The sequence below is a fragment of the Anabrus simplex genome, chromosome 3 (genome assembly GCF_040414725.1).
Source record: "Anabrus simplex isolate iqAnaSimp1 chromosome 3, ASM4041472v1, whole genome shotgun sequence".
NCBI lineage: Eukaryota > Metazoa > Arthropoda > Insecta > Orthoptera > Tettigoniidae > Anabrus > Anabrus simplex.
The window spans coordinates 238,485,208-238,509,395 of NC_090267.1; the positions used below are offsets into that span (position 1 = coordinate 238,485,208).

General features: G+C 39.2%; 2 protein-coding genes across 2 annotated transcripts in view; one reads left to right on the forward strand and one right to left on the reverse strand.

Annotated features, from left to right (window-relative positions):
* The window catches only part of Ras64B (ras-like protein 2), a 195,860-nt gene extending 189,462 nt beyond the window's left edge, over positions 1-6,398 (reverse strand). The window contains exon 1 of the mRNA XM_067144308.2: positions 6,085-6,398. Within this exon, the coding sequence (XP_067000409.1) occupies positions 6,085-6,189 (105 nt within the window). The 5' untranslated portion in view covers positions 6,190-6,398. The remainder of the gene's footprint in view (positions 1-6,084) is intronic.
* Positions 6,399-6,747: 349 nt separating this feature from the next.
* Positions 6,748-24,188, forward strand: part of LOC136866190 (mitochondrial glutamate carrier 1) — a 182,121-nt gene continuing 164,680 nt past the window's right edge. The window contains exons 1-2 of the mRNA XM_067142933.2: positions 6,748-7,135; positions 7,420-7,470. Of these exons, the coding sequence (XP_066999034.2) occupies positions 7,442-7,470 (29 nt within the window). The 5' untranslated portion in view covers positions 6,748-7,135; positions 7,420-7,441. The remainder of the gene's footprint in view (positions 7,136-7,419; positions 7,471-24,188) is intronic.

Here is a 24,188-nt window from a genome sequence, read left to right on the forward strand (position 1 = left end):
ACGAGGGACTTCATAAACACCGTTAGGATTTTCTGCACACCAATAGTGAGAGTTACGATTGTTGACATGACCATTAAGATGAAACCAGGCCTCATCCGAAAAGAACACAAGCTGTGGGTCGAATAAACGATCATTCAATGACACAAGATACCACACACAATACCCCACTCTTGTGGCTGGATCTGCAGGTTTTAAACAATGGGTCCGTGTAAACCTGTATGATTTGACGTGTAGGTTCAAATTGCTTTGTAGCTCTGTGTGCAGAAAAAACTGAAACCCTACTCGTGCTAATTTTGTGAGTGATTTATTCGGTGACCATTCAGGATTTGCGCCAATGTCATCTAGCTTTTACTTTGTTAAAACTGTTTGTGTGCAAACGTTTTTTATTAAGTACTGAGTCAGTAGGCCTAATTTCAAATTTATTTACATTGAATCTGTGCTCGTAAAGGCAGCATTGCACCATAAAATTGCTGAACAAATGCATCGCGTATCCGCCGAGGCCACTTGTACTTAAAATAACTTTTACATACAGAAATACGATATTGCAATGATAACTGTCCCACCATGTTAACCGCTGAGTTTCAGACTGGCAACTGATGCTTGCGAGGTCAAACACGAGCACTCTGCTTGTAAGGTCAACAACTATGCACACATCTCCAATACTGCAACTTACGGATCGGAAAGTAAAACTGCCACTTGGATAGTCTTAAGATTATATGGCAAACCCTGTATGTGAGGATTTACAGAAGACAGAAGTATTCAATTAGCAGTATGTAAAGATTATTGGATATAAGGAAGAAGAGGTGACTAATACTCAAGAAGTTCTGAAATTTATTTATGATGATAAAGACATTTACAGAAAGATGCAAAAGTTGAAAACTAGAAAAGCAGCTGGAATTGTTAAAAATCCCGTGGATATACTAACAGCAATCAATTGGGATATAGCACCCTATCTGAAGTACTTATTTGATTACGGTACTGTTTGCATGACGGAGCTACTGTACACCCAATGGATGGAGAGATACTGTAGTAGGCCCTGTGCAAAAAAGGAAAGCGTAAGAAACAAAAGCCAATTACAGGCCAGCCAGATCGACACTGCAAACTTATTAACTGGTTTGATAGAAGGGTTTAGAAAAAGTTATTCCACTGAAATTCAACTTGTATGATTCCAGCAAGATATGGGTCTAGGCATTTTTGATTCAGGACGTTAGATAGACTGTCTTATTATTAACCTATCCATGGCCTTTGATAGAGCAGACCATGGGAGACTACTAACAAAAATGAGGGCAATTAGATTTGACAAAAGAGTGACGGAATGGGTGGCTACATTTATATAAAACAGAACTCAGAGAGTAGGTGAAGCATTATCTGATCCTGTACTGATTAAGAGGATGAGTTCCTCTAGGAAGTATTATTGGACCTTTATGTTTTCATGTACATATCAATGATATGAGTAAAGAACTGGGATCGGAGGCAATGCTTTTTACGGATGATGCTATACTGTATAGCTTAGAGTAATAAGTAAGTTATGGTTTGTGACCGACTGAAAAAAAAGAGAGGCAATGTTGTGAGATGGAGAGCAGACAATGGTATGATGGTAAACGGGGCGAATAGTCAGCTTGCAAGTTTCACCAAGAGGAAAAGTCCTCTCAGTTTTCACTAACTGCATTTATGGAGCAAAAGTACTTCATGGGGATCGCTGTAAGTACCTAGGTGTTAATATATAGCAAGATATTCATTGGAGTAATCACATAAACAGGATTGTAGATCAAGGTTACAGATCTCATCATATGGTTATGAGGCTATATAGGAGTTGTAGTAAGATTGTAAAGGTCCAGCCTCGCAGTGTAGGGGGCAACGCGTCCGCCTGTCACCTGGCGGCGCTGGGTTCGATTCCCGGCCGGGTCTGGGGTTTTTAATTGTAACTGATTAATATCCCTGGCCTGGGGGTTTGTGTCACATTCAACACTCTACACTTCTGCAATTCCACTTACACACAGGTTCCTCTCAAATGGTGAAAGTAGTGGCAAACGATCTTCATAGGTCGACGTCACGAACAAATCTCTCTCTTTTTTTTTCCTTTCTTTTTTAAGGATATAAAGGTAAAACCACAATTAGAGTATGGTTCCAGTGTATACGACCCTCACCAAGATTACTTGATTCGAGAACATGAAAAAATCCAAAGAAAAGCAGCATGATTTGTTCTAGGTGATTTCCGACAGAGTAGTGCTACAAGAATTTTGCAAGCCTGTTATGGATGATGCTATATTGTATAGCCTAGAGTAATAAGTAAGTTATAGGTTTGTGACCAACTGAAAAAAAGACATAGGCAAAGTTGTGAGACGGAGAGCAGACAATGGTATGATGGTAAACGGGGCGAGAAGATGGATTGCTCGACTGAGCTGTATGTTTCATGCTGTCAGTAGAGAGATGGCGTAGAATTACATTAATAGATGAATCTTTCTTCTTTATTTCTTAATCTGTTTACCCTCCAGGGTTGGTTTTCCCCTTGGACTCAGCGAGGGATCCCACCTCTACTGCCTCAAGGGCAGTGTCCTGGGTATGGGGGATGCAACTGGAGGAGAACTGGTAAACCACAGAAAGCCATTTCCAGGATGGATGAGGTGGGAATCGAACCCCCTCTAGTCAGTTGACCTCCTGATGCTGAGTGGACCCCGTTCCAGCCTTCGTACCACTTTTCAAATTTTGTGGCAGAGCCGGGAATCGAATCCGGACCTCCGGGGGTGCAGAGGTGGATGAAAAGCTCATAATTTGAAGATAAATGTGGAATTCAAGGGGACTGAGACAAATATTAATATAGCCTAGAGGAAGAGGAGTTAGGTACCGGTATTGGAATAATAATTACCGAGCTCGATAGCTGCAGTCGCTTAAGTGCGGCCAGTATCCAGTAATCGGGAGATAGTGGGTTCGAGCCCCACTGTCGGCAGCCCTGAAGATGGTCTTCCGTGGTTTCCCATTTTCACACCAGGCAAATGCCGGGGCTGTATCTTAATTAAGGCCACGGCCGCTTCCTTCCAATTCCTAGGCCTTTCCTATCTCATCGTCGCCATAAGACATATCTGTGTCGGTGCGACGTAAAGCAAATAGTATTGGAATAATTGACTAAATTTCTAATTTTCAAACAAATTATTTAAGAAAAGCCTAGGCAAACAACTGATACTGTAGGAAATCTGTCAACTGGGCAACTGCCTTAAATGCAGACCAGTGGTGACTGATGGCCACCAACTGGGGAAGTGTGTTAATTTATTGTAATCATAATTAATAGATGCATTTTTTATAAGATAGTAAAGGTAATGCAACTAAGAAATTATTACAACATTATTTAAGTGTAGTGGTTAGTGTGATTAACTACCACCCCCGAAGGCCCGGGTTCGATTCCCGGCTCTACCATAAAATTTGAAAAGTGGTACGAAGGCTGGGAGGGGGTCCATTCAGCCTCGGAAGGTCAACTGAGTAGCTCCTCAGCCATCCTCAAAGTGGTTTTCCGTCGTTTCCCACGTCTCCTCCAGGCAAATGCCAGGATGGTACCAATTTAAGGCCACGGCCGCTTCCTTCCCTCTGTCATCTCTTCCAATCTTCCCATCCCCCATTCAGCATAGCAGATAAGCCTGCCTGGGCGAGGTACTGGTCATCCTCCCTAGTTGTATCCCCCGACCCAAAGTCTCAGGCTCCAGGACACTGCCAATGAGGCGTTAGAGGTAGGATCCCTCGCCGAGTCCGAGGGGAAAACCAACCCTGGATGCTAAACAGATTAAGAAAGATAATATACCAAGATACTGTATACCATAAAAACATACCGTACTGGGCGTAATTTTAAATGTCAATCAGTGATTTAAAAAAATTACTTTCAAGAGTTCGGTATTTTTCATAAGCCTACCTAACTGTTGAGAAATTAAGCACCGGTACGGTACTAGGGTAGGCTTCTAGTTTCGCAAGTGGAGAGATGTGATGTGGGATTTGGTAGATGTAAAGGTACGCAGACAGTTTTGATGTTATAAAAACAAAACAAGCATATTATGTTGGATCTACCGGTACAGTAGGCCTACACTACAGCTGCATGAAAGTGTTATCGCTCTCACAATCTGCATAAGATTACATTCGAAATACTGATTCCAAGGCCAACTCGGCCTGGTTAATCTCATCATTACGCTGCCCACCTTATAATTCAAAACGAAATACAACGCTGCTCTTTATTCACACTTCATAACGCCCCGTTTTTCGCCCCTCTATGAAAAGTAGAAGGCCCTCGCTTATCTTCCCACGCATTTCCCGACCGTGACGTCGCTGTGGATGTAGGCGAGAGAACACCATGACGTCATACTCATTATTGCCTCATGCTTGCTTCCAAGAATAGGTGAATTATGTATGTGTAGAAGCTGTTTTCAGGAATTATCCTCGTTTTTCCTCCACTACATTAGATTTTAAGTCTATCTCCCGAACTACAAACGTATTTCTCAAAATGCCATAAACAGTGGCCTTTTCAGGATACCATGTGTCATCTAGACGCTCGCAGTGTAATATAAGGGCACGAGCAACCTCCTAGTAAGGCAACGGAGAAAGTTGGCATTCAAAATTCATCGCGCGTATAATGCCTGTTTCAAACTGCAAAGCTCTCGTGCGAAGAACGTATGTGAACTATCCCTTAAATAAATCACAGTTAAAATGCAATTCCAAATTAGCAACAAAATTACGGCATTAAAAACTGCAAAGAAATAAAACTTCACCGAGCTAAACAAAAAGACAATAAATACGGTAGGACAATAAGTAATACGACCAACCAACCCCAACATCACTTTGTTCAGACCTTTCTTGGCCAAGTATTTTGTTAAAAACAGAGCAACGAGTGGTATGAAATATGCTTTGACATGCACCGACAATTAAATTATATTGGTGGCATTCTGCCAAATGTGTCGAGCATTTTGAAGCTGAATCACCGGTAGTGTTTATAAGAAGAGCAGAGAAGAAGAAAACTATGGTGGGATTCAGGACCTACTGCTTGCCACTCGGATAAATTTAGATCTTGCCTGGCGTTAGAGTGAAGTCTATCGGCCACAACAAAACTTCAAACGCAGAAAATGTCGGCTGATATCAGTGCGACTGTTCTTTGTAATAGCAGCAACAGAATTAGGGAAAATTTTAGTCCTAGTCCACTGTATGAACAGTAATACAATATAAAATTTTACAAATCCTTAATTTCGGCTAATATATCGAGCAAAGTGCCAAAATGTTACAACAAGGAGGAAAAACTATTTGAGCGACTCCTAAGGAGACGATGGACTTCTTAAGAATAAATAAAATCCCAGACACTGTTATCCAGCCCATAGCGGACTCAGCGTTAAAAAATTCATGGGCGATTGTAAGACACCACTCGTACTCCCTAACTTCAAGAAGCATGTATTGGATTTTCTTTCTCAAATAAAATCTGAAAGAGACAATCTGCCGGATGGTGGCAATAGTAATCTTCATTTATGACTCAAGCCCTGTTTAATCCAAGCATCATATAAAATAAATATTGTTCATATGAATTGATTAGGAGGCCGATCTTTTGATTCCCTAATTGAGGCGGCTATCAGGTGGATTATCTGTCTTGATGCCGGTAATAGTCTAAAAACTATTAACTTATCTTACTGGCAACTGATTGTTTATACAATGTTTATAAATGCAGCATATAAACAGCACTGATGATAAGTGTATCAAAATGCCCTGAGTGAAGTGTATTTTTGAAAGTAAGTGTATAGAGACACGAAACTTAGTTAAATCAACGTACCGTATAATAGTTCATTACATTATATAATTAAGCTAAGAGTTTTACAAATATTATACGTCCACGCCCTACTTTTAGAATCGCAGTAACTCAACAACGAACAGACATATTTTCGCTCTAATATTTGAAGCAGCAAATAATCCAGGACTTCCAAAATTAAATGTCAACTAAACGTCAAACTAGTTTCAATAGCCAAGCAACGGTACTGCATCAGATAATCACAGGACTATCACGATTTTGGTTATAACAATGAAGACAGTTCACTTCTTTACACATTCAATTAATTAGAAATATCTTACCTGAATAAACTGTATCGTTATAGCAGATTTGCCGACACCTCCGCCTCCAACAACTACTAATTTGTAAGTCTGGGCATAGCTCTGTCTATCGGTCTGCCTAGACATTTTCGTTATACGATTTCACGTAACTATCACACAAATGTTAATAACCACAGAAACAGCATACACTTCACTCCACTTTAAAATAAATTAATTTACTGAACCACACCAAACACCACTACTACTCTTCCAAATCCACTCCACTTGTGACTTATATGTACTAATATGGCCGCTTGTTATTGCACATTTTTGCATTGCCTTATTGATCTTCCGTAGTCTCCTCTTCTTGCTTATATAGATGACACTTGAAGTAAAACACAACCGAAGATTGCTGTGTTTGTGATATCGTCCAGTAAATTACGCCTTTCGCCAATAGAGTATTTTTAGCTTAATCATCTTGTTAAGAGATGTCGCCCCATACTGCTTTTTTTATTTCTTCGCTACTAGATGGTACTAGTTGTAGCCATGAGTTCTTGGAGCCGGCCTTGACCATTGAATTATACGTATTGCCTACAGTTCAGTGGTCTTGACATGATAACAGTTGTAATCGATATATTATCATTAGTCGATTATTACGATAATCGAATGTGAACTTATAATGTGACTGATCACGGCCAGCTTGGTGCGTCGCTCTAGACTAGACTGGTTCCGAGTTCCCAGTAGGATCGGACAAGTCTACTGTCCTGTGTCCTATTCCCGTAACGCGGCCGCTGCATTCTGAGGCTGCAAAGCACCATTAATTTAAACTACTGGGTTTAGTGTTTTACCTGATCTTTGATCGGAGTTCGCGACCCAGTGTGGCTTGTCTTGTAGCAAACTACATAATAGTCGGACGGGAAGTGTGGAAGTAGCGTAAGAGTATCTCGGCTGTTAATCCGGTAAGGCCGATCGACCACTTGGGAAGAGAAACGTTCTGAATAGTGCTATGCAGCTGTAAAGGGCATAGGCTGTTACCACACTGAGAAATCTGCAGTTGTCTCACTGCAAGAAGAGCACCTGTTGGTAATACAAAGTAAGAATAACAGGAACATACAGCATGTCCTTCTCATCGTACAAATATGTCATACTTGTCTAAATAACTGTGACGTACGGTACTGTACTGTAGTGTTCATGCTGATTAATTTCCTTTATGAATATTGTTTTTGAAGCAGCGAAATTTTAAAGCGTGAAAATCCTACCAATCTCCCGTTTCTTAACTGGACAAGTTCACTATTATAAGAGCGCCGAATGGCAGTAAAGATCTGTAAAAGTGGCGGTGCAGTGCAATGATATTTCCATACTTTATTTTGCTTGCAGGTATCCTTGTGTACGAGCATCAATGGGTGAAAAGGCTCGGCCGAAATTTGCGTGAGTAAATACTTCTGTGATCCTTCTGATAATGAACATATTGCTTTCTTAGCAGCTTTATCCAATCAGTCCCTACTGATCTGCAGTTAGGGTAGTCACCCAGGTGGCAGATTCCCTATCTGTTGTTTTCCTAGCCTTTTCTTAAATGATTGCAGCAAGTTACATGTCGAGAGAATTTCAAGTTCAACTGAAGATTTCACTTCTCTTTTAAACAAGTTACTAACACAGTATTTTCGCACTTTAACTCGTTTCTCGTAGACTACCGAAATAAATAAATATATCTTGTAGCATGTGCCCGTAATTACCATAATTGCGCAAAGATGTTGGTAAAGTTTCACACCTTGACTTGTCCTGCATAGAATAGTATAGATAAATTCAATAAATGGTATTGTCATTGGGAAAATCTTATTTCCATTAAAGAATGGTTCTCGAAAAGTTGTCTTGTACTGAGCTCTGAACTGAGGAGCACCCCCGTGCTGTAGCAAATTAAACCATAGGCTAATGGTAATTCGCACCCAATAACCTTTGAACTTTACACTTCCATTGGCCTGTTATGGTTAGGTTCTCATGACTAACAAATTATTCTGTTTCACCACGCATAAGGGGTTAGACTTCGAACAAGTATGTGTTGAAATTTCACTGTTGATTGAAGCTGGTATCTTTTGGTGAGTGGCATGTTGTTTCATTGGCACCCACTCTCCTATAGTTTTACTTTCACTTTTACCTTTTCTTACTTATCGTTCTTTTTGTCAGTTATTATCACTTAACAATCTTTGATATATGCGTCCTTGAAGTCGGTGAATTATTGATGCACGTATACATTATACTCGTAATATTTCTCTGTAATTTGTCTAACCATGACCAGAGAATAGAGATGGATGTTTTATGCAGGACAATGTTCATTATTTGTTGTTAGTTGAGGAGAGTGCTGATATACTTCACGCAGTGATGCTCCTGTGTTGTTAGTTGATGTAGGAGTATTGTTAGGTGGTACCGACTGTTTCTCAGCACTGCATTCTTGCCCATGGAACAAGGGGGTTAGATTTTGTTTACAGCTTTTCTTTATGGGTTTGTGCACAACCTGGCTTTTGACAGAACTCATTGGTCTAACACATCAGGATTGTTTGGCTGAAAGCCTCTCAAAGGGAGCGAGTCCAGGCTTTCTTTTCAACGATTGGCCTACAATGCAGATTTTCGAAATATATCGTACAGTTTTTTATTATTGGTTTGCATTCGTTTTGGCTAGAGACAAAAAAGAAAAAAGAAAAAAACAACATTGGTCTAACACGTCATGAATGTTTGGCTGAAAACCTGTTAAAGGAAGTGAGCCCGGTCTGTTTCATGTCAACCATTGGCCCACAATGGGAAATGGGAATAAGGGCTTAGATTTTGTTTACAGCTTTTCTTTATTGGTTTGCACATGTTCTGGCTAGTGACAAGAAACCATTGGTTTAACTCGTCAGGGGTATTAAGCAGAAAACCTTTCAAAGCCATTGACCAAATTCCACATTTTGGAAATATATAGTACTGTTTTTTTTTTTTTTTAAATTATTGGTTAGCACAGATCCTGGTTTGTGACAAAAAAACCATTGGTCTAATACGTCAGGGGTGTTTTGCAGAAAGCCTCTCGAAGGGAGTGAGCTCCGGCCCTGCTTCGTGACAGAAATTAACGTTGTCGCCCGTGACACGTTTGATGTTAGAACTGATTTCCTTTGAGGATCGATTAGAAAGGCAATGTTGACCATTACGTCTATCTGGGTTGAATTTTGGGAGTGAAGCCATGCTTCATAAAATACACCCAATGGTAGTGAGTGTTCAGCAGGTGGTTGTGGGTAATGACATAGAATTTTTCTGTGTTAGATAATAAACGTAAGTTTCTTCTGGGAGGGGAATGGTGGGATTCCAGCATCAGCCATGAACGTATCTCCCCTAAACAAGCATTTTGAGATAATCTTAATATGTTTTATCTTGTCAAGGAATGTGTTACAAACTGGTCCCTGCCCTCCTAGGATTCTGCCCCACACTAGCTTTCTATAACTTTATAGATTTTTGTCTCTACCAGATGTTTCTTCCTGCATAATAAGTAATCTACATCAGGGTCTCTCAAACGCCCAAAATCTCACATGTGCAAACAAGGCGCAGAGGCACTGTGCATCGGTCCGACTCGTCTTGGATGGTGTAGCGTTCGGTGATAGACGGCTTGTCTATCAGTTAAATGGATAAGTGTAAGACAACAGCATAATAATGGGGCAACTGTTTCAAAGAAAGCAAAGACTTCCGAAAGTCCGCTTCAGTCGAACTGGAAACATTCATATTTATCGCAGTCGGGACGATAAACCCAAATGCTTAAGGCTTTGCTCGAATTCTACGGGAATTTGTCGAAGGAAGATTTTCCTAAGCTGCACCGAGAAGCAGCTAAGATTATTTCTATGTTTAGTTCCACATGCATATGTGAAAAGTTTTTTTTTCCTCCCCTGTTTTGACTTGTACGAAAACTAGATTGCATGCAAGTATTTCTTATTGTAATTTAAAGAACACTCTCAGAATTGCTGTCCCTTGTTCCAGACATTACTGGTATAATTGCAAAGAAAAAGGAAAAGAAGAGCTAGAGAAGATAAATTGTCCGCTCAAACCAAATTGAAAGAAGAGGTTTTTCTTTTTTAACACAGGTAACATTGCCCCATACAGCAGAGTGTCTCAGCTCACCGCATGTAAAGATTTCGCAGTGAGGGGAGAATCGGGGGGGGGGAAGGTAAAGAAGGCAGAGACAGGTCGAACGGGTGATACATATGTATGGAAAGACGAGTGGGGGTTTGCACTCTGGTCATCTTAGTGGAGTCTTCTCCTGCACCTTGTGCCGTGCAGTGCACTGGCTGAGAGGCTCTTATCTAAATGAATTTCAGCTGTACTACTTTTATAGGTGATGTATTGATCTGGCTTTTTCTTGAAGAATGTGTTTACCGAGCAAGTTGGCTGTGCGGTTAGGGTTGCATAGCTATGAGCTTGCATTCGCGAGATGGTGGGTTCGATCCACCGCTGGCAGCCCTGAAGATTATTTTCTGTGGTTTCTGATTTTCACACCAGGCAAATGCTGGTGCTGTACCTTAGTTCAGGCCATGGCTATTACCTGCCCGTTCCTTGCCCTTTCCCATCCTTGCATCACTGAAAACGTTTGTGTTAGTGCAACGTTAAACCACTAGGGGAAAAAAAAAGGAAAGAAAATAATATGTTTATCATTACCAAGTCACCTGCGACTGCAAATTCAATGACCCCCCCGCTCACACACACAGACACACATTCTTCTGTCCTATACTCTACCCTCCATGCACACTGTCTGCTACTGTCCACAAGACCATTCAGGTCTCCTTCCAAGAACATCATCTCTCTTCCATTGGTAGGCTATTTTTCCTAATTCCTGATCAAAGGCTCTTCAGAATTCTTCCTTCTCTTCTTCGTACATCCTACTTTGTTGGACATAGCTGCATATGACGTTAATGGGAGACCCTCTATCCAGAACCACCCTCTTAATCCTGTCATTTCTCCTGCTAACTTGTACCAGGTGTTCTATCCATTCCTTATTGAGGACATTTCCTACCTCACCGAGCGAGTTGACCACATGGTTAGGGTCGTGCAGCTGTGAACTTGCATTCGGGAGGTAGTGGATTTGAACACCAATGCCAGCAGCCCTGAAGATGATTCACCGTGGTTTCCCATTTTCACACCAGGCACCCTGGGGCTGTACCTTAATTAGGGCCACAGTCGTTCCTTCCCACTTGTAGTCCTTTCCTGTCCCATTGTCGCCATAAAGCCTATCCATGTTGCTGGGACGTAAAGCCGATTGAAAAAAATTAATCCTAGATCATTTCTTCCTTTTCTATGGCTCCACTGTAGTAGCTTTTGCACCCATCATCCATTTCCCTGGCCTCATCCCATTTCAGTCTGGTTTCTTGCATACACACAATATTTTATCTTCCTTCTCTTCATGAGGTCTGCTTTCTAACCCTGTCATGCTTGCAACATTGAGGGTGCCAGTCTTTAGGACTATCTTCTTTAACCCCATCCGTCAATTATGGAGTAGCCCTAGCTCACTTATGTCAGGAGTCGTGCGAAGCCTCAACTGCGTGTCTCTTATGGGGGATGCCCTAGCATTTAGTCCATTCTCCGATACGTCTTCTTCCATTTGGTTCTGGCTAAGGAATACTTGCCATATGCTGTTGGTGATTTATTGCTAATGAGTCATGAATAATATTTGCATCATCATTAACATAATTTAAAGATATCTTAAACTTTTTTAAGTAAGCTTAGGCATTGTTCCTCTGCTTCTGAATAATAGTTCTGTTACACTCCAACAATACTGTGCAGTGGTATACACAAGCAGTCGGGCAGATATGGCAGGTGATGTTCGTGGGTGGACTTTTGCTCATTGTAGACTTCAGTAGCCTGATCTTGATATTTTTCAAAATCTATTTTGAGGTTGAATACAACTGCTTTCCTCTTGAGCTTGTTAACTCTACCATACTAAGCGAAAAAGTCGTAACTGCACATTTTGTATTAAAAAAAAAAATAAAAAAAAAAGGATGTTTTTGCACCTACTGAATCTCTCTATCACAACCGATCTGTGCATATGCAAATAATGGCATAAATGACATATTATTGTAAGTCCCAAATTGATAGCAACCAGTAGCAAATAAGCAGTAAATCCACATAAGAAGCCAAAATACCGTAAGTACACCAGTGCCTGGAGAGACGATTTCTTCGCTTCCTATCGAACTAGAATCGACCAACCACCGTATATCCAATACGAAGCCAATGTGCGGTAACTCTCATTGACAAATTCTTCCAATATTATAGGGAAGGATCCACCTTTCAATACTCCGTAGTAAAAAGTAGTTACAACCTGTTTATTGGGACCGGTTTCAACACATTTCAAGTGTCATCATCAGCCAATTAGCGAAGATCTTAAAACAACTAATATATTGAACACAGGCAAAATATTAACATTGTATCATATTGTAGCAATTCAGTTAATGTTCAAAACACACTAATCACAGTCAAGAGAGTAAACAGAACATCACTATCTTGCGCCGAAAACAAATATATTTGAAGTTCATAAGCAGATCAAGTATGCACTTATGTAAAGTCGTTGCTAGGCAGGTCTTGTAGGCATTTGTTTCTCTGGCCGAAGAGTAAAAGGTGACGTGAATGAAGTCTTAGGAAAACAGTGTAGGATTTAATTTCGTCAAAATCAAAGTGGATATATAGGTTTTAAAATAATTTAAAACGTTAAAAAAGAATAAAGCCAAATAAAAATATATTAAAAAATGGGAAGAAATAATGAAAGAAATACGAGGTTCAACTCGAAACAACTTGCCGTAGTAATTGATAAAGAAATGATAAATAGAGAAAGGGGGTGGGGAACGTTTATTAGAGGGTGGTGATGGTGGTTATTGTTATTAGAGGAAATAAAATTTGGCAACAATCCTTTATATAACACTAATTCGAGGAAAAAAGAGGAAGAGAACCGACACTTCGAAAAATGAAGATATCGGTTAAAGGAAGACAAGGGCCACGAAGGGCGTGAAAATGAAAGACTCCCTAGCCCTCGCAAACCTAATAGCATCGGGGTCGGAAAAGAACAAGAGTTGACCAAGGGAGGTCGGACAGGATAGAAGAAAGTGAGGAGCCTGGCACAAGTAAGTGGAAGCAATGCCAGGACTCAGCTAAGGGCCCCGTGGTTGCCAACCCACGCTCTGAAGTTCAGAGCCCCTGGGGGATGGAGGGTGGGAAGGAAAGAAAAATGGAAGGGATCCGATACTTCGAAAAATGAAGATATCGGCCAAAGGAAGACAAGGGCCACGAAGGGCATGAAAATGAAAGACTGCCTAGCCCTCGGAAACCTAATAGCGTCGGGGTCGGAAAGGAACAAGAGTTGACCAAGGGAGGTCGGACAGGATAGATGAAAGTGAGGAGCCTGGCACAAGTAAGTGGAAGCAATGCCAGGACTCAGCTAAGGGCCCCGTGGTCGCCAACCCACGCTCCGAAGTTCAGAGCCCCTGGGGGATGGAGGGTGGGAAGAAAAGAAAAATGGAAGGGATCCGATACTTCGAAAAATGAAGATATCAGCCAAAGGAAGACAAGGGCCACGAAGGGCGTGAAAATGAAAGACTCCCTAGCCCTCGGAAACCTAAAAGTGTCGGGGTCGGAAAGGAACAAGAGTTGACCAAGGGAGGTCGGACAGGATAGATGAAAGTGAGGAGCCTGGCACAAGTAAGTGGAAGTAATGCCAGGACTCAGCTAAGGGCCCCGTGGTCGCCAACCCACGCTCCGAAGTTCAGAGCCCCTTGGGTGGGGAGGGGGGAAATAAGAAGGATCAAGGGGGGTGTTGCGGAAGGGGGAAGTGGCATGAGAGGGTATTGTGTAAATTGTGAAAGATTGATTCCTTATTTGTTGACTTCAGGTTATTTAAAAAGGAGATGAGAAAATCGAAAAGGGCATTGGGTTTCTCAGAAATATCATTCAGATTAAGATTTGGATTGAAAAACTGGTCAAGGTGTATAAAACAGTTTTCGGTGATGTCTAGGAGAGGGCCTTTATTTAGAGTGCTGAGAATTTCAATATCCTGGTTTATTGTAGTGAAAGCATGTTTTGTGTCATGTATGTGTTGTCCCACTGCCGAAAATCTGTTGTGTTTTATTGCATTAACGTGTTCAAAGTACCTAATTTTGAAGTTGCGACCAGTTTGACCTATGTAAGAAGAATTACAGTTGTGGCACTTAAAACGTTATACACCTGATTTAGAAAAGACACTTGTTTTATTCATAAGACTGACGTCCCTATTCGACCAATTATTAATTACAGACCCAGCCCACTTTACAAATTAGCACAATTCATTCATAAATTTCTTAAGAATAATTACAAATTTTTATCGAATAAGTCTGTAAAAAACACCATAGAACTAGTTGAAAAATTAAATAACTTTAAAATCCAACCACACCATTCTCTACACTCTTTCGATATTGTCAATATGTATCCCAGTATTAATATCAAAAAATTATTTCCTATTATTGAAAATAACTTAAATACATATAGTTGCTTAAGCAAACTTGAAATTAATGATTTTATGACCCTCTTAAAATTAGTAGTTACTAACAACTTCATCTTCGACAATATAATTTATCAACAAGATATGGGTTCTCCAGCCTCGGGGATCCTTGCAGAAATATACCTAGACTTTTTAGAACACAGTTTCATTGATAACAATGACGACTTTAAACCTGTATTATTTTGGGCTAGATATGTGGATGACACATTTGTTATACTGGATGATAGAGTTTTCAATGCAGCTTCTACTCTTAATAGCCTCAATAAAATTGATCCACATATTAAATTCACTCTTGAAACAGAATCAAACAAATCAATTAATTTTCTAGACATAACAATAAACAGATTACCTTCCTCATTATCATATATGATTTATAGAAAACCCACACATACAGCTAATACCATAAAACAAGACTCTTTTCACCCACAGTCACATAAACGTGCTTCATACAACAGTATGGTTAACCGCGCCTTCAAAATTCCGCTATCAAAGGAAAACTTAAATAAAGAACTAAACATCATCCGCTCTATTGCCAAATTTAATGGTTATAATTCTTATTTTATTGAACAAATCATTAACAAATTTAGACACCGCCCTAACACAACACTCTTAAAAGATATTGCCAAACCAGCTGCTTATACCACATTCACATTCAATACTAACACCTATAGTATAGCTAATGTCTTCAAAAAACACAATACCATGATTTCTTTTTGAACTAATAATAGAAACCTTCAATTATTACATAACTCCTACTCCTTAAATAGAACAAGTGTCTTTTCTAAATCAGGTGTATACCGTTTTAAGTGCCACAACTGTAATTCTTCTTACATAGGTCAAACTGGTCGCAACTTCAAAATTAGGTACTTTGAACACGTTAATGCAATAAAACACAACAGATTTTCGGCAGTGGGACAACACATACATGACACAAAACATGCTTTCACTACAATAAACCAGGATATTGAAATTCTCAGCACTCTAAATAAAGGCCCTCTCCTAGACATCACCGAAAACTGTTTTATACACCTTGACCAGTTTTTCAATCCAAATCTTAATCTGAATGATATTTCTGAGAAACCCAATGCCCTTTTCGATTTTCTCATCTCCTTTTTAAATAACCTGAAGTCAACAAATAAGGAATCAATCTTTCACAATTTACACAATACCCTCTCATGCCACTTCCCCCTTCCGCAACACCCCCCTTGATCCTTCTTAGTTCCCCCCTCCCCACCCAAGGGGCTCTGAACTTCGGAGCGTGGGTTGGCAACCACGGGGCCCTTAGCTGAGTCCTGGCATTGCTTCCACTTACTTGTGCCAGGCTCCTCACTTTCTTCTATCCTGTCCGACCTCCCTTGGTCAACTCTTGTTCTTTTCCGACCCCGATGCTATTAGGTTTGCGAGGGCTAGGGAGTCTTTCATTTTCACGCCCTTCGTGGCCCTTGTCTTCCTTTAACCGATATCTTCATTTTTCGAAGTGTCGGTTCTCTTCCTCTTTTTTCCTCGAATTAGTGTTATATAAAGGATTGTTGCCAAATTTTATTTCCTCTAATAACAATAACCACCATCACCACCCTCTAATAAACGTTCCCCACCCCCTTTCTCTATTTATCATTTCTTTATCAATTACTACGGCAAGTTGTTTCGAGTTGAACCTCGTATTTCTTTCATTATTTCTTCCCATTTTTTAATATATTTTTATTTGGCTTTATTCTTTTTTAACGTTTTAAATTATTTTAAAACCTATATATCCACTTTGATTTTGACGAAATTAAATCCTACACTGTTTTCCTAAGACTTCATTCACGTCACCTTTTACTCTTCGGCCAGAGAAACAAATGCCTACAAGACCTGCCTAGCAACGACTTTACATAAGTGCATACTTGATCTGCTTATGAACTTCAAATATATTTGTTTTCGGCGCAAGATAGTGATGTTCTGTTTACTCTCTTGACTGTGATTATTGTGTTTTGAACATTAACTGAATTGCTACAATATGATACAATGTTAATATTTTGCCTGTGTTCAATATATTAGTTGTTTTAAGATCTTCGCTAATTGGCTGATGATGACACTTGAAATGTGTTGAAACCGGTCCCAATAAACAGGTTGTAACTACTTTTTACTACGGAGTATTGAAAGGTGGATCCTTCCCTATAATATTGTACATCTTCTGATTTCTCTATTCAATACGGAACAATCATGAAGTTTTTAACTTTAAATTCTTCCATTCTTAAGATAAACTCTGGCTTTACCATTATAACTAACAGGGACTAAATCGATATAAAAGTGTATTATATCAACTAACAGAAGAGAGATCTCTCTTCATTGATTCATTAATATTCGCCTGACGTGCTGTACTAATTAGCTGAAAGTCAGCATAGCATTCATAATTAGTTGATCAATGCTGCCGAGTACTGGTATTTAGACATGTGAGAAAGCAAAATGAAGTACAGTTTGTTATTATAAGGCATATTGTTTACTATCTTAATGTTTTAACTACGACAAACGTTTCTTTTATGGGTTAATATAAATGTATCTGGAACACCTTGTTCATGGCAGTTAGCTGAGAAAATAGCAGAGGGGCGAAGATGTTGGCCATGGTTTAATATAATGAAGACTTTAATCTTTTAAGGAACAATTCTGGTAATCTGGGCAAGATCAGTCCAGTCAGTAACAATACTGACATTGCAAAGTATCTTCAGAATGAACATTCCCTGGAACATAGTACTAGTATGCTTGAAACTGCCACGCTAGTAAGGGACTCGCTTTATGATATTGGTGACCTAGATTCCGCTCTAGAGGAAACTACCTTTGGTGGAAACCAAAGTGATTACGCTGTTCAGCTTTGTGAAGCGAACAAAGTCAGTGATTCTCCAAGTTTACATCCAGAGCATAGAACTGAATCTTCAGGAGCATTATATAACCCTGATCCATTAGGGGTTTCACAATCATCGGGAATATACTCACTTCCTCGATAAAAATATGTGATTTGGATCATCCACAAACATCAGGGGATACACGATCAGCAGAAGACATACCAACGTCACACATCAGTAAAGAGCCTGCTTTATCCCATATATGGACAGATTTAGGTCTGACAAAATCAGGCAGACCGTGGCAACGAAAGCTATTTGACATAAGTGTTCCTGAGAGAAAGGTTAAACAGCAGCAGAGTATTCAAGAAAAGCATGATTTGAAATCCCCCTGTGGAACTAGTTGTCGAAAAAAGTGTAGGGAGAAAATAAATGAAGAGTTTTGGAATCTTAGCAAAACCAAGAAAGAAGTTTTCATTTCAAGCCATACTGTTTGTCAACTTGTTAAACAGAGATGAAATGGAGAAGATTCTCACAGAAATATGTCCTTTTATTACTTTCTGAAAAATGATGATGGCGAAAGAGCTTCGGTATGCAAACTTTTATCTTAACTCCCCTAGGTTTTTCTAAAACTAATGAGACTTTTGTACTGAGCGTTTGTAGGGAAGCTAAATATATTTTTTCTGTCTCCCCTGCATCTATAGCAAAAACTAAAAGAATGAAAAGTGCTTGGAACAAAGTTGACCGTGATCTGAGGACACGTGTTGAATCACTCAATCCTGCTGTTTCACATTACCGCAGGGAACATGCTCCAAATAGGCGATACCTTCCTAGTGTTATCACAGCAGCATCCATGCAAAAGCATTTTGTGCAGAACTTAGGAGGTACATGTTCTTATGACCTCTATCGATCAGTTTTAAAGGAAATGAACATTATCTTTACAAAACTTGCAAATGAAGAGTGTGAAAAATGTGAGTCAGCACAATCGAAAACACACAGTTAATCAGCTGCAAATTGGATGCAGCATTTGCAGCGAGTTGAATTGCAAATTAGTACGTAGAGCTAGTGAAGCTAGAAGAAAATATAAAGAGCATTCTGACAAAGAATTCACAAATGACCACCTTTATTTTTCTGCAGACTTGCAGAAAGTGATTATGCTTGCACGAATGGATGAATTTAAGGTCTCAGTATTCCCAAAACATGTTATAGCATTTAATCAACCATTTGCTCCTCTAGGATCTACAACTGAAAACCGGAAGCCTTTCGCAGTGTTGTGGCACGAGGATATATTAGGGCGTAAACAAGAGGACATAGTCAGTGCCAACCATTCTTTCTTTTTGCATAATAGAGATGCTGAACATGTTACCTTGTGGGTAGATGACTGTTCCTCTCAGAACAAAAATTGGTGTATACTTACATTTTTGATTTTTATGGTTGATTCATTGGAAATCAAAGCTAAGCAAATTCATCTGTACTACTTTGAGCCAGGGCACATGCTCGTGTCGGGTGACTCTTTCCATCACCAGGTAGGCTCTCCCTGAAGCATAAGGGCAAGGTTAACAATTTTAAAGACTTTGAAGACTCTGTGAAGGCATCAAACAGTGGTAAAGTGATGGCTATCACAGACTTTTATGATTGGACACACGAATGTTCAACATACAAACTCAACAAATAAGAGGGACATTGTCCAGCCCTCCGAGATATTTCGTCAGTAAATTCTGAAAGGTGTAGCTTGTCTCCGTACTATAGAATGAGCTACGATGAAAATGAACCTGGAAGGAACTGGATTTCCTGAACAGTAAGGCAATGCTTAAGGGAATTACGGCACCCCAGCAATGAAGTACTTGTCGTGGAATTCCAGCAGCTAAAAAACTGACATTATGGAAAAACTTGTAGGCCTACAGCTCATACCTGAAAATAGAACACAGTTTTGGCTTAATATTCCAACATCAGAAGGGACCATTCGACTCTGAGTGCAACATATTCCTTCCTTCTGAAAACTCAGTGCAAAGTTCTCTGCGTAATGTAAAGAATTTCACATTGTTTTCTTCACACGGCAAAAGCTTATTATCATGTCTACATATATTCCTTCTTTCCAGATGTCCATATAACGGTTCTCTTGAAACTTTTCCTGTACTGGAGAGTCACTTTCAAAGACATACATAACATTGTTGCGGAGCCCATTACAGCAATTGCATTTCAACAACATACAGTTTCTGCCAGGGCCATAACGAATGTGATAGGGGCCTGCCTGCCAAAATACAAATTTGGGCCGTCTCAAATAAAATGTAAAACCTACGAATAACTAATATAAATTTAATTACAGCAGGTAGATAACAAGCAATATATTGTCAAATTATATAAACAAATGGGTTATTCACTGTTGTAAGATTATTAAAAAATAATTTTAATGTGTTTTATTTGGCTGCCTCCATGGTTTAACTGCTAAGCTGCTGAACCATTCACCCCTTAGTTGTTCGTATTTGAAAATTGGTTTCATTTTACAGTAACTACGAAACTACACTCTATAACTGATGCTAAAGTCTCAGTTATGCACAGTTCCAAAAAAATTAGGGGAATATGTTTTGTAACGTCTGGTATGTGAACGTTAATTTGGTAGATGGGGTTTCAATAGTCATACAGCATACATTGAGACCTTAGCTACTAAGGGTATGTCAGATCAAAGTTATACTCCATCTGTATAACTGTCAGGTGACCCCTCAAAACAAAGTGAATAGCGGTGCATCCATGTGTCGTCGTGAGGTACACAGGCTACTGCGGTCTTTTGAGCACGCTGTACGTAAACCAGCATATCACATGAGACCTCTTAACGAGGTTCAAGTCGCAAGGGCCATCACTTTGATCCAGTCATTCAGCAGTCATCTGTGGGAAATCCACTTTTGCTTCAGAATCACATTTCAGGTTGATTGCTTGCTTCTAAAGCGGATCAGTAAGCAAGTCCACTTAGATTTTCAATGGATCATGTGTCAACTGAAATTGGCAGCTATAAGTGAAAAAATATCTGGAAAGCTGCATCCCATTTTTCTTTTCAATGATGCCAAACGTTCTGACAATAAAGTTCTTCAATTCACTTTTCAAATTTAATGGAAGATTTTGTGTCGTCAAGAATGTTGTTAAGATATGAGAAGGATGAAAAGTTAGGTTCAGAATTCGGGAAGGCAATGTTTCCACAAAGATATTTTTTCCAGGAAACCTTTTATTTGACCATAGTTCTTCAAAGTATTTTTTCTGTCCTTGAAATTTCAAATTCAAAAGTTTGATAGATTCACAGAAGTCTTATGCCAAGTGTTACATACATTTCTCATTTGTAATTTACATATACAGATCTTTATTTGCAGTCATAAATTTTTTTTAAAAACCATCAACTTCAGTATGCGTGGGAGAACGGATGCAAGTTCGTGATCCCGAGTGTGAGGCTGTACGTGGATATGAATGCACCGACCTGGCTGGGGTATGTGTGGGAATTCACGCATGAGTAGAATTACTTGAATGTACAACAGATTCCGTGAATATCATGTGAATAATACATCTATGTGTCCACCTGTGTGTTGTAGTGATAAGTGTGATTATCTGCCACCTGTGGAGGCTTTGGTTTGATTCCCAGCTCTGTCATGAAATTTGAAAAGTGCTTCAAGGACTCGAACAGAGTCCACTCAACCTTGGGAGGTCAACTGAGTAGATCTCAACCATTCTCAAAGTGATTTTCTGTGGTTTCCCACTTCTACTCCAGGCAAATGCCAGGATGGTACCTAACTTAAGGCCATGGCCATTTCGTTCCTTTTTTCTTGTCTTTCCCTTCCCTTGTTCAGCATAGCAGGTGAGGCTGTCTGAGCGAGGTATTGTTGTATCCCTGACCAAATGTCTCATGCTCCAGGACACTGCTCTTGAGACGGTAGAGGTGGGATCCCTTGCCGAGTCCGAGGGGAAAAATCAACCCTAAATGGTAAACAGATTAAGAAAGAAAGAAAGAATACATCTATGTAAATATAAAATAACATGTCCTGACTGACTAGCTGACTGACTCGTCATCACCGCCAAGCCAAAACTACTGAAGGAAGGAAATTATATTTTGGGGATACATTTATATTAGAGTGCAGGTGCTCACTAAGGGGGGATTTTTGGAAATTCCGTCACTAAGGGAGTGAAAAGGGGGGAGCGGCATAAATTTTTTAAATGAGTATATCTATATCTCAAAAACTTATATCTCAAAAACTTAACAGTTTACAGACGTAAAAATTTGTAGTTGAAACCTTTACAAATAAAGAAATACATTTTATTGTTTTTGGAAAATCCCCTTAAGGGAGGTGAAAAAAAGGGTTTAATACCTTTTACGAGGATACTTATATCTCTAAAACTGAAGACGTTACAGATATGAAAATTGGTATTTGGAATCTCCAGTAAAATTAAAGAAACACTGATAAATTGTTTTCGGAAAATCCACTTGCGGGGAAGTCAAAAAGGAAGTCAATTCTTAAAATGAGCATATCTAAATTATATCTCAAAAACTTAACATATTACAAATGTGAAAATTGGTATTTTTAATCTCCAATGAAAATAAAGAAATATGTAGCCTAATTTGTTTTTGGAAAATCCCCTTCAGAGGGGTTGTAAAAAGGACTGAAGAAGGTGTTTAATTCTCTTTATAAGGATACTTATATCTCAATAACTGAAAATGTTACTGGCATGAATTTTGTCGGGAATCATTTAAAAATAAACATGTATTTTTTTGTTTTTGGAAAATCCACTTAAGGGGGTGAAAGAATTGAAAAATTAGTTGAATTCTTTGTATGAGGATACTTGTATCTCGGAAACCTCAAGATGTTACAGATATGAAAACTGATATTTGCAATCTCCTTCAAAAATAAAGAAACACGTATTCTTTTGTTTTCGGAAAGTCTACTTAGTGGGGGAAAGTTATGAAGGAGTGAAAATGGGGTGAATTTTTAAAATGGGTATATCTCAAATCTTAACATGTTACAAACGTGAAAAATTGGTATTTAGAATGTCCTTTAAAAATAAAGAAGCGCAAACGGCCGGTCAACGGAGCAAAGCAAGTCTGTGTCTCGGCGGCGGCGGGCTACGACACTCTGTTTCAGCTCTTGAGCCGGCTGGCTCCCTGTTGATCCTGCCAGTAGTCATATGCTTCTCTCAAAAATTAAGCCATGCATGTCTCAGTGTAAGGCAAATTAAGGTGAAACCGCTAATGGCTCATTAAATGAGTTATGGTTCTTTAGATCATACCACTTTACTTGGATAACTGTGGTAATTCTAGAGCTAATACATGCAAACAGAGTCCTGACCAGAAGTGGAAGGGACGCTTTTATTAGATCAAAATCAATCGGTCGGCTCGTCCGGTCCGTTTGCCTTGGTGACTCTGAATAACTTTTGGCTGATTGCACGGTCCTCGTACCGGCGACACATCTTTCAAATGGAAAATCCACTTAAGGGGAAAGAAGTGAAGGAGGAGTTTAATTTTTTATGAGGATACTTATATCTTAAAAACTGAAGATGTTACAGGTGTTAAAATTGGTATTTGGAATTTCCTTCAAAACTAAACGCATATTTTTTGTTTTTGGAAAATCGACTTAAGGAGAGGTGAAAATATGTGAAGGAGTTGAATTTTGTTTGAGGATACTTATATCTCAAAAACTGAAGATGTTAGACGTGAAAATGTGCATTTGGAATCTCCTTTGAGAAGAAAAACGTACACCTAGGTGGTGGTGGTGGTGGTGGTGCGGTGGGGGGGGTGACTGATAAAGGATTCAAATTCTATTTTGGGGATTCTTATATCTCAAAACTGAAGATGTTACAGACGTGGAAATAGGTACCGGTATTTGGAATCTCCTTTAAAAATAAAGAAACCTGTATTTTTTTGTTTAGACTTGACAGAGGCCTGTTTATTACAGTTTATTACAAGTAAAAGAAACTGAATTTTTTGGTGAGTTTTTATACTTTAGAGATTTTCATATGTCTTGGTGCAGTGCGGAAGAACTTTTATCAAATTACGAAATTCACACAAGTGAAGCCGTGGGTAACAGCTAGTTGTATATAAATGCATTCTATAATCCATCATTGTAAATATTTAATACTGTAATTTTAAGTGGCTATGGAGGCACCTTCTCCATTCACCATCCATGAATTATCTCTACAATTTGTGGAATATAAATACAGTAATTATAATACCTAGCGAGCACGTTACATTTGGAGAGTAAACTTCAGTCTAGTATTCAGGGTACTGGACTTGACACAGTTGACCATTTTGAGTGCAATTCCAAAACACAAGTGTTTCAGGCAGAATATTACAATCAAAAGTTTGTCTGTGTATGATACAGTGAGAACTAATATTATGAGAGGTCTGTCTTCTTGCAAGCTCAATAAATTCAAATCAGCATCCTGTCATAACTTGTGCCCCATCAGTACATATTTCAACAACTTTCTTCCAATAAAGATTGTTAGCTACAAAAAATGTTACTGTACATAGAGAAAAAAAAACAACTGCCTCAAATTTTTTAGTTATCTGCAGAGTTTAGGAAAATAACATATCCTCTATGAAATATTTTCCATCAATATATCTACAGTAAAACAACTGAGAATGCATAGAAATATCATTGTCTCCTCACACTGCAGAGAAAATAGTGGAGATTCCTGTAACTTTTCTATTATTGTGCTTGTATTTTAAAATGTTCTGCCATTTCATCTATTCTGCATTTTACTGTGTCATTTGAGGGCAACATTTTTACAGGTGGTTCTTTTTGCATCTTTACAAGTAAAGTGCTGCA